General features: G+C 37.7%; 1 protein-coding gene across 4 annotated transcripts in view; it reads left to right on the forward strand.

The window, feature by feature from the left end:
• The window catches only part of PAX3 (paired box 3), a 75,530-nt gene extending 64,451 nt beyond the window's left edge, over positions 1 to 11,079 (forward strand). For all 4 annotated transcript variants that reach the window (XM_041475770.1, XM_041475772.1, XM_041475771.1 and 1 more), the window contains exons 8-9: positions 8,698 to 8,944; positions 9,472 to 11,079. In XM_041475770.1, coding sequence (XP_041331704.1) covers positions 8,698 to 8,944; positions 9,472 to 9,506 — 282 coding nt within the window. In that variant the 3' untranslated portion in view covers positions 9,507 to 11,079. The remainder of the gene's footprint in view (positions 1 to 8,697; positions 8,945 to 9,471) is intronic.
• Positions 11,080 to 11,852: the final 773 nt, after the last annotated feature.

The raw sequence follows: 11,852 nt of genomic DNA on the forward strand, positions 1-11,852 counted from the left end.
AAATGAAAAACCCGGGCCTGAATTCATGTGGCATTGCCAACAACTCCTCTATATCAGCTTTGGTGCCTAAACAATGACTTAGAGACCTGCATAAAATGTAGAGATTTATAAAGTGACACATTCAGATTTTGTATTTATATACTGTAGTAATACAGCCTCAAACATGTAAATTATGTGCAACAAATTGTGGGACTGTAGCAAACCAGTGAAACTCTTGATGCCCAAAGGAGCCTCAGCTGCTGGTCACAATGTTGGTGTGTGAAATGTCCCTTATTTGTGGGGTGTGTCACTGTGCATCCCCTCTCCGTGCTTCCTCAGGGCTCTTCCTGAGGTGCTGAAAGAGAGGCTGAGGTAAGGTAGAGTTGAAAGCCAGCTCTGCATCTGGGTTTTCATGAAAAAGGGAAACAGGAGTTTTCCTGCTGAGTGGGCATGTTGCAGTGCCCTGCCTGTGTGCATGGAATTTAGATGAGAAAGAAAGAGGGTCTATTTACTAGTCAGTGCATTTTTGACCACAATAAATCTGGGTGTGTGAGTAATTAACATAATGTTTCCACCCATCCATGTGTCTCTTGCTGGCAAGTACTCCTGACAAACTGAGTCTAAAGCTGAATTTGTGGTGGCTGTAGCAGGGAGGGGGAAGGGGGGCTTTGTCTGAAGCCCAGATAATATTTTGTGATTAAAAAAACCTCACACTTAGAACATAAAGAACAAAATCTAATAGTAAGATACACAGGATCATGTTCTTAGCAGACTTAAACCTCTCTCTCCTCTTTGTCATCGATTTATTACAAATGGGGGTCTGACACAAAGACATCAGGGAAACTTTATTTTCTGTGTAGAATGGTTCCATTCTACCTTTTTTTTTTATAAATATGATGGACAAATATGGTGTTTAAGGCAAACACTGGTGAAGGTAGAAGACAAGCAGAGACACCTAGAGTGATGTTATTTTATTTTTATTGTGTTAGCCTTGAATTTTAGGGTGAAAGAGGACTGCATTTCTCAGTTCTAGGAAGCAGAATGCTCCATTGCATACCTGTCTTGCGAGCTGGGTGTTGAAAAGTTGTTGCTCTTGTTTAAAAATATAAGAGAACAGAAAGATTCCACCTTCTTTAATACTTTTTAACATCAAGACAAGATCTGCAGATATCCTTCAGATGACTGATTACTCTCCTTGCTCATCTGGTTTATTCATTACTACCTGGATGTGGTGAGAGAACCTCTGTCTTGCAGGCATGCAAGGGGTTGACTTTTGCTGGAAAAAGTCAGGGATTAATGTTTTGGGGAGATGGCAGCCTGGAGTGTTTGTATTTCATGAAAAAGCAACTCAACTGCAAGCATGCCATCTCAGTCAGGGCTCTTTAAATATAATGTCAGAAAAGAGATTATTAGTGTGTAATATATGTAAATTGCATATTTTTATGTTTTCTATGCCTATTATGCAGCTTCTTGCCTGTCATGCATACATTTATGGGAATATTGTATTTCCTTTTCAAATTAGGTTTTAGTTGCTCAGTGAATTTTCTTTTAACAAATGTTTTTTAACTCAGAATTATGAGGGGATAGCATATCTAGACGCTAATGTATGTATACAGGACTTAGGCATGCTTTTGGATTGGCATGGCACTTCATGATTAGTGGCCATCTCTGGCTTTTTGCTGTGAAGCAGAGCAGTGGCTGCAGAAACACTTGTCTCCCAGCTGCAAGTGTATGGTCTTGGTGAAGGGCAGATTGTTTTAAAGACAGGATATCAGTATTTTGAACGGCTTCATTTAAGATAAGGAAAAAGGCTTTTCCGGTGTACATCAGCATCCTCTGACCTCCTCATGTGCTTTTTATTAGTGTCAGAGCAGTAGAGTTTGCCCTACACCAGGTCAGGCTGGTTTGGAGAGTGCTGCTCTGGCTGCTGTGCATCCAGTTGGAGCAGCAATACTCTGCTGGGATTGCTGCCCACGAGGCTGTGTGCTTCCTGAATTTAACCTGTAGGATGTTTAACTTGTAGGATGTTTAACCTGTAGGATAATCCAGGCTTAAACACCACTTCAGTTTTAAGATTTTACTGGGAGAAGAACAGACGTGTGTAACCCGTCTCCTGCTAGGCATAATTGTTTTTCCTCCTTGCCCTCTAGAAAAATTCTCAGATCTATTCTTTCCTCTTCCTTGCCTTCTCCCCCCATAATTGAATCAAACCTGTAGCTTTAAAGGCTGCTGTTTTAAAATGGGAAGTGGATCGAGTATTAAATGGGCTGTGTAGGAGATCATAACAGTCTTTAACAAAGTTTGCAGTTTCATGCCATTACCTGCAGCTCAGGAATAATCTTGATAAGAAAATCCCAAACTTTTCCGTGAACAGTAGTAAAGACTCAAGCTGTTTCAAGGTTTCTTTCTTCTACTGTCAAAACATTTCACTGCCTGAGTTTAAGAGTTACCCTGTAACTCCTTTTGGTGAGATGGATCTTAGGCAATGGGCTTCTCTTAGGTCTTTGAGAGCACTTGGTTCTCATTAACCTGACGTATGGAACTGATGGCAGCTGTCGAATCAGTTAGATATGTTCATATTGTCTTGTTAGCTCTGTTTTTAGGAACCAGGACTAAAAATTTTCATTCCCTCATTAAGATGGACAAGAGCAGTGAAAAAAAGCAACTATTAACTGATTATACTTTTCCCTATGCCTTCTGTCGGATTACCTTGAGCTGGTTGCCCACAGAAACATTTCATTTGGGTTCGAGTCCCACAGCAATGAGAAGCTCATGATCTTTGGCATGATGCACTTGGCTTTGAGACCTCTTTGCTTAATGACCCAAGAGCATGAGACAGGGCATGGATTCCTTAGTGAGTAAGAAAGTTAATTCACATGATATAATCTTCATGAACACAAGTTTTTGTTCTTTTTTTTTTTTTTTAAATTGAAAACCAGAAGTTCAGACAATGGGGTTAATTATTTTTTTGTTTCTGTGAGTAAAATAGATGAGATTCCATAATTTTGTAATTGTTACTGTATAAAAATAACAACATGTATTATTTATTTTGTAAGTATATTTTATATAAAATATTCTATAGCATTCTGTTCTATTTATATCAGTATACATGTGCAGATAACATATTTACTAAATACATTAATATAGCAGAAAAAATAAACAGATGGCTGTTTAAACTGTATGTTTTTGAATGTCCACCTTAACTTTTCTCTTTTGGTTTGTTTTGCTCTCAGCCATAACAAATCCATACATCCCAGTTGTTGAGGGAAGGTGCGTGAGAGCTGAGCTAGTGACAGCTGGGATGGTGTTCATAATGGCCAGAATCCTTCTTTTGTGTTTGGGGCTGAATAGAAGGTGGGAGGAGGAAAGTTCACAGGCAAAGAGCAACCTAATACCAAATTTAGGCTTGTTATGAATTCTTTTGAGTAATATTGCCATAGTTGAGCATTTAAAGTCATGAGACTCCAGTCTCTGGGGCTGCCTGAAAAAGTTGTGAGATGTTTAATTGCATAGCTATGCATATATATTCATAAATTATGAGTATCTGTTCATCTTTGAGCTTTGTTTTTTACCTTTTCAGTCATCTTTGGTTGCTATTCATTCCAGGGGCTCAAGAACTAGCTGATCTTAAAATTATTTTGGTGATGTTACCAAGTTCTGGGACTCTGTGATATAGCACTTTAAAGAAACAGGAGTTTTGTGACGGACTGTAATAATGTTTTGAAAATTAGTAATTCTTTGTAGGTAAAAATGTATTTAATGAAAGAATGAAGTTATCCTCCTGATTATAGGAGGTGCTCCTAAATGAGCACCAGTGCACCTTCTCTAATTCCAGTGCAGGTACCAGTGATACCTGGTGGTGTGAAATCAGTATCAGATCTCATTGATATGAGTATTCAGAGGGTCAGATCATCAATGTCCAAAGTCAGTACATTTACTCTTATTTCATCAACAAAGTATGTGGGTGCCAGCTCTTGCCATTTGGCAAAAAATTGCTTTTTTTCAGGTTTCTTGTATTCAATGGAAATATTAATATATATAAAATGAATCAGCAGAGTGGTTCTAGGATCCTATAGATATAGATCCATATAGCTAATTAACTTTAATCCTCTAAAATCTCTCATTATAGTGAGTGATAGCAATCCTTTTTGTGTTCTTTCTTGTGCAATATTTTGTTTTTTGAGAGATTTCTCTACAGTGAAGAGAGTTAACAGCAGGTAATGCCATTCATCTCGGAAGGAGTTTAAAATTTTCAGTGTTAGTGATGAATGAGGATATCTGACCCACATCTGTTTTACATTAGAATGGAACATTGCCCTGACATCGTTAGGAGCATTTGTCAAGATTCCCTGGACAGAGCTTCTGTAAATTACATGCTGCAAATGTGTCAGGGTCAGATAAGAGGATATCATTAACTGTGCTAAAGTTTACTCATGGTTCTGTCAGTTCAACTTAATATGTTAACTGCCAACCATTTTCCTTGAGCTGTTTCATTAAATCTTTCATTCACAGGAGGGGAAAAATAGTATCACTGTACCCAAAAAAATATTGCACATGTTCTTTTCTCATAAATCATATTAATTGCAGGCATGGTCACAAAGCATATTAAACACAAGCATGCGTAAATGAATTAAAACATATGAGAATTTTATTGTGCCTATGGAGGCTCCTACGTTCTCAAATACTAACCATGTTAACAGCCAGAATGTTTCATTTCAATACAATAAGCTTTATTTTTTTTTTTTTTTTTAGTTTAAAGGCCTTTATTTTGGTGATAATAGAAGTATTTTCCAGCAGCTGATAATGGACCAGACATTGTGTTCATGCCTTTAAGGCTTTCATCCCTGAGTTCTCTTTCCCGAGCATATCCTCAGCTGGTGATTCTGTGCTGACTCCAGCAGCAAGGAATTTGTCCCAGTGAATATTTTGGGTTGCTTCAGATGTGTTCTCTAAAAATTTTTCTGCAGACTTTGTTGTTGCAGTCCACTGTGTTCTGTTTACTTATCCCTAATTTCACCTTTGTTTTCTAATAGAGTGATTTTATCAATTATATATTGTATTTTATTGTATAAGCACAAAGGCTGTGCCTCAACATTCCTGTGTGTTTTGTAAAAGATGAGAACAAAATATATGTAGTTAAAATACTTAAATCTGATTTTTTTTTTTTTTGCATTTATGGGATTTCTACTCTAAAACAAATTGAAAAGTTATTGTATCACTTTAATGCAGTGTTAGCTCAGCCCTTGGATTCTGGGTCAGTGAGGCTGATAATTACTAATTTAGGTTTCCCAAAGTGATTTAGGAGGAAGTACATATTTTCCAGTAATTTGGATGGTATAGAGATTGAATAAATTTATTTTCTACCTTAACTATTATAAAGCAATCATATCTGTTTACTTAGAACTATATTGCTTCATACCCACAGAAGATCTGAGCTGCAAATCCAGATCCTTGTGTGTCTCCCGTGCAGCTAAGCTGAGGGTGCTGAGCATCTTGCAGACATGGCCCGTTAATGGATTTCTAATTGATTAGGTGAAAGTTAGCCATGCCCTTCCTGTAACTCCTTGTATGGGTGAGAAGGTCATGGCACATACCGTAGCAAAGACTCCTGCCCTGAGGCTACTTCCCTTAGACTTTCAAAAGAGACATGACTAAAAATCGAATTATTTAGATACTAATCAACTGCAGGATGATTCTGAAGGTCTCTGAGGAAGATATTTCTGGCAAGTTGGTTACTGTTCAGACTTTAGTTTTCTCCAGCTCAGAGACAGACAGCTCAGTGAGTTCTGCTCCAGAATATTTACTAGGTGCATGTCCACTTAATAAAATTATGCCTAATTATTTTCTAATTTAAAAAAAAAGTTAAAGTAAATCTCACTAAATGCTAATTTTAATTTGTCAAAGAAAAGAAATCTCTATCCAAATAGAGTTGCTGCTGATGTTTGAGTGGCATTTGAGATTCTGTCTGGACTCAGGTTTAAATTTCAAGACAAATCTCCAATTTTAAAATAGCTTCTAATCCAAAAGTTTTTGAGCTCACTCTTTTTGCTGGCAAAGTCCAAATAATTTTGTTTCGGGTTTTATTCTATTGAAAACATTAAATTAAAACAAACCTCTAGTTGAAATCCGCAGTTGGTAAAATAGTTATTTACCCAAATCAACAATTGGTTCTAAAAGTGCTGGCAGACAGGCAGTGATGTGAGAGCCCCGAGGCAGAGAGGAGCTCCCCTGGGATGTGAGCCCAGCCCTGCCCCTTCTCTCTGCTCTTGAACTTGGAACAAAGCGTGGGGAAGTCCTGTGAACCTCGGTGTCACACTGGCCCTACAGGGCAATGCAAAGGGTTCTGCACTTGAGATTTCTGATAAACCCCTGTGCACTCTAAACTGTAGTCAAAACCGTGATACTCCTGCCAACATAAATATTTCCCAAAATAGTAATTGTCTATGTAAATGTTTAACTTATCCCTTTATTTTTAGTTTTTGTTGTAGTTCTTTCTCTTCTTTTAACTCTACTAGTTTTAATTTCAAAGAACAAGGATGAATATAACCTGAATGAACATGGGTTTTAATGCTGTGTCCTGCTGATGCAGTGTCAGGTCGTTAAGCATGCTTCATTTTGGTCCATATCAAATTCCAAAGTTATAAGAAAAATATTTGGAATTTCTGAAACAGAAAAACTTGCTAAAATAATAGAAATTTTAAGAGTTTTCAGAACCAATTATTAGAACAAAAACTTGAGAGCCCAGTATTTTCAACTTTTGGGGAGTATTAGCACAAAATGATAGCATGATTTTTCAATCTGTAGTGATTTCATAGTTGTTTTATTATTAACCACAAGCTCTTTTAATAGGTTTTGGGCATTGAATGTATTTCTTGAATTAAATATAAAATATCCTACACCCTGAATCCAAATTCATCTTGTTTTTATAAACAAAATTTTATTAAAAACTTTAAAAAGTTGTAAGATTTCAATACCTGAATGCAGTCTTTGCATATATTTTGGAATTTGGTTTTGCATGAATACTTCATTTTTTGAAACATTCAGCAAATACCACTGGTTAAACTCATGTTTTTCAGCTCAGTGAATCAGAAGTGAACATTCCAGTGTTATATGTAGTAACCGAACTTTTTTCTCAGCATTTTTTTTTCAGTGAGATATGTTGGGTGCATTTGATGCAAACATATTTCGTGTTCTCAATGCAGAGATCTGGGTTTCCCTTTCTGAGCTACTCTGTTTCTACCTCTTGCTCTTTTCCTAATCAGACATGCAAAAACTGTGCAGGTCTTCTTTCCTAAATCACCTAAATCACTATCTCTGGATCATGTTTCATATGTTTATTAAGAAAAAAGCCCAAACCAACAATAAAGCAAACAACTCAGAGCTGGAAACACAAGCTCCCTGCAATAATAATACTTTTTAGTTTGTGATGGAAAATAAGTATAATTCCAGGAGGAACATCAGAACCTTAGGAAACAGATCTGTTCTTATGAGGTTTAATTTAGTATTTAAAAAATAGACTCCAATTTAAAAAAAATCTCTCTTTAGTTTATGGCAAGAATTGCTGCAAAGCAAAATGATTATCAAATAGCACATGTCAGATAATTGTAATGCCATTTTGGAGCAAGAACAGCCTGTAAATTATCACAATATGCAGTTTTGGCAAAAGCTGTATGTCACCCATCCGTTAGAAGCTGCAGAATGTTTGTCAGGATCTGTGTGCAGTTTACTTCAGCAAAAAGTAAGCAAATCTGAGTCACACACTTATTTTCAAAGTGTTCTACAGTGGTGTACCAGGAGAGGAAGTGTTCACCAACTTGTAGTGGGAGAGATTTTTGAACAACAAGAACTTTTCACTGTAGTTCTGTGCTTGAAAATGTAGATGTTTTGAAATATTTTCTTGCTCTTCTACTGGAAATTATGACACGGGGGGCTGGGCTTTTCTAGGGACAAGCATGTATTTTCCAGTAAATTCATTTCAGCTACTGATTTCGTAACTGTCCCTGTAGAAGCAGCTTAATAAAGGAGTCACAGCTGACTTGAAGTCACTCTGGAGTGCCTGACCCTTTCTGTTGTGTCCTCTAACTGTGATGTTGGAATCAATAACTGGTGTTATAACCAGCACTTTGCTCGTGCACATTCACTTCTTCACAGCACACAGGGCATGCAGCAGTGGGGGTACAGCTGCTCTGCCCCTTTCCCAGCCCCAGAACATCAGGATTCTGTGGCGTTTTTTGTTACTTCCACCAGTAGTGCTACTGGGATATGCTCCAAACTGATTTCACTGTAATGGTTCTTGATCTTGGAGAAGAAAATTGTGAGCTTTTTCACAGATTTTTATGTTTCTAGATCATGCAGGACATCATGGTTAAACAGCCACTACTTGCTTTTTGTTTTCTAATAATTTCGTCCTCAAGGAATACCCATCTGCAGGACTCCCAGCTGGGGCTGGGATCAGGTGCTCTAAAACCATAAATTTAAAAAAAAAATTCCTTATTTGCCCCAATATCACTTCTTATTGCTTGCTAGCCATAAGATTTTATTTTGGTGGATGATGCAACCAAATTCTATTTCCTCTTGGGATTAGCTACTCAAAGCACCGTTCAAGTATCAAGTCTACCTGGTCTAGGAAATCAAATTATAGATTTGAGAACTTCTGTGGTTCTGTAAGCAATGGAGTTCTTAATCTGTTTTAACTCTTCCTATTATTCTTCTTTCTAGGTAATGGGACTCCTGACTAACCACGGTGGTGTGCCTCACCAGCCCCAAACTGATTATGCCCTGTCCCCTCTAACTGGGGGTCTGGAGCCCACCACCACTGTGTCAGCCAGCTGCAGCCAGAGGTTAGAGCACATGAAGAGCTTAGACAGCCTGCCTACATCCCAGTCCTACTGCCCACCGACCTACAGCACCACGGGATACAGCATGGACCCCGTCACGGGCTACCAGTACGGCCAGTACGGCCAAAGTGAGTACAGCACACTGGCACTGGGAAGGGCACCCAGCTGCCCACACCCTCTGCTGTCTGTCTGTCTGTCTGTCTGTGAGAAAAGGAGTTCTGAGCAGAGATCCTCAGGGCTCACTGCTACTTCTCCTCAAAGCCATGCACTGGTGAGATAGCTGATTGTTCGAGCAGGATTTCTGCTGCATAATTATTTTCTTAAGTGATGTCAACAACATCTTGATGTTATTAATTGTTGAGACATGAAACCTGATTGCCATTAGGTAAAACATAAGAGTTGTCCAAAATGAAATAACCGCTGGCATTCCACTATTAGAAACACATGTTCTTAATGAGGTCAGCTCAAGAATCATTACAGTATATAATCCCAGATACATAGAGTTTTGTCAAACTTGTCCTAGGAATAAAAATATTAGTCCCTTTCCTTTGATACATCAGTATTAAATATGACATTGTCAACCTGTAGTTGGCATGGCCCCATGCTGTGAGGTTGTCACAGCATGACTTAAAAAGCTTCTTTTGCTTTCTTGCAGGTGCCTTTCATTATCTGAAGCCAGATATTGCATAAATGAACTGTCCACTTCAAGTTAAAGCTGGTCTTGTTTTCCGGTCTCACTCCAAGGCTTGGATATGAGGGATCTTCTCAACACAGTGCAGCCTAAACTGGGGCAGTCCCACTGAGAGAAACAAGCTTGTTATATTCTCTCCAGTCATAGCTTTTAGTAGACTTTTGAAGGCTGGGCAAAGCTATACAGAAGACAAAGGCCAAAAGCAATAATGAATAAATGTGACATGCTTCATTATGAGTGGGTATACAAAACAGAGCAGTATTTAACATCACAGCCTGGCAAACATTCCATTTTTTTTGTTGTTGTTGAAATTAATGTGCATTGATTGGGACAAATGGAACATTTTGAAACTAAACTTAGAGCAGTTGAGCTCTGTGTACTCTGACTCATCTGACATCCAGTGCTGACTTTAGTCTAACTTTAAAACAGCTCTGTTTCTGAAGCAAGGTTGGAAGAGCCTCTCACTGTTCACACTGGAAATTGTCATCAAGAGGAAACATCACAGTCCCTAGGAAGCTGGATAACTGCGAAAGACTTCCCAAGCAACTCACTGGTTACCTTACTGTGCTTTTGTAATCACCTTGTCAATAAATGTCACTCACAGGTTTGGCTTTACCAAGAGAGGAGATCTTGTGTAACATGAAACTCAGATTTTGCCTTTTTGTATGTGTTTTCCCAGTGTGTTTTACCTTTTTGAACAGATATGTGAGACAAAAACCCCACCAACGCGACTGATTTTTCATAACTGCCTAGCAATGTGCAATACTGTGTACCTCACAAAAACTTTGGGATCATCCAAAGTCATAGATATAGAATCAGAACTATATTTTTGCAGGTACTTTTATTTTTGCAGTGCATAATTCCTGATGATAAAATACAGAAATGTTGCAGTCTGCTGGATTACTGAAATCCAGCTTGCTAATCATGATTTAAAGGTCATCTTCAGGAAACAATAGGAAGAAATGATTACGTTTACATGTTTTTTAGTGCTGTACAGGACATAGACAGAGATGGACCTGTATTTGACACATCTGTTTAAATTATACAGTGATATCCAATATAGACAGTATAATTATAGGAACCAAGGTTTACAAGAAGTTTGCATCATGACATTTTAGAATGTCAATAAATTTGTGTTTTGTGATGTTGAGAGGAAGAGGACGATGGAAGGTGGGATTATTTATTTCTCTCTATTCTTGGAACAAAGAGGGAGGCAGAACACAAATACATTCCTTTTAGAGTTAAGGACTATGAAGTAGTGAGTTAGACTAGGTTCAGTACAGAGGTTAGTTCACACAGCAGTCTTAAGGGTGATGGAAAAATGAAATATTATCTTTGTGTTGCAGCCTCTACAACAAGATGTGTTGTAAAAAAAAGAAAAACCCAAACAAACAAACAAAAAAATCAAAAAAAAGAAAACAAAAAACAAGTGTCTTTCATGTAAAAAGTTCAGTAAATATTTACTATTTATAATGAATAAACATTATGAAGACTTTCAAAGCACTGATGATTTTGTCCTAAAATGTAGTATTGTGATAAATACGTTGATACATTTTAATCTGAATATCATGAAGAAATAAACCATGTTATCTTCGATGCAGCCTGTATTCATTATATGAGTGTATTCTGCACACATCCTGGGCTGTGGGGGCATTGGGCAGCCTCTGTGCCCAGGTACTGCCTGTGTGCCATGTGGAGCACTGTGTGCCTGGCTGTGTGTGAGATAATGAACTTTGCATTTTCTGAGTGCTGTGGATACCAGTAGTGCATCTTCCAAACAAGGGAAAAGCCCTTGCCACGCATTAAAAATAAGATAGCATAGGTTTAAACCCAGTAGGGCAAACAAGATGGCTTCAGAAAATGCAGGGACTTTGTAATCAGTTATGGGTGGTATCTGTCCTGAATTATATTTTTTTTTGTCCTCAGAAGCTTCAAGAATTTTTTAATAGGCCTACACACAAACTGATTGTAACATAGGGAAGACTCTTCAAAATGGGTGTTGTAAATTTTACTGGTAAATCAGTGTGCAAGGGAATTTTACTTCACCCTAGGCTTGGTGAACATTTAATTTCCTCACTATTTTGTAGGGGAAGTAACCACCTCTAATTTCTTTCTGCCTTTTTTTTTTTTTTTTCCATGTGCATTTTATTTTTATTTTGTTCTTTTAAGTCTAGCCCTCTTCCCTTGGAAAAGAGAAGGAATACATTTCTTGAACAGAGGACATTAAAAAAGGGGAAAGGAGATTTCTTTCCTTTCCAGTTTCTGTTTCTCTGATACCCTTTTTAATTTCTGAGACAATTGAAATTTAAAACTCTCTTATTAACACCTATTCCCTGCTCGAAACT

The sequence above is a fragment of the Pyrgilauda ruficollis genome, unplaced genomic scaffold (genome assembly GCF_017590135.1).
Source record: "Pyrgilauda ruficollis isolate IOZ18807 unplaced genomic scaffold, ASM1759013v1 scaffold36, whole genome shotgun sequence".
Taxonomy (NCBI): Eukaryota; Metazoa; Chordata; class Aves; order Passeriformes; family Passeridae; genus Pyrgilauda; species Pyrgilauda ruficollis.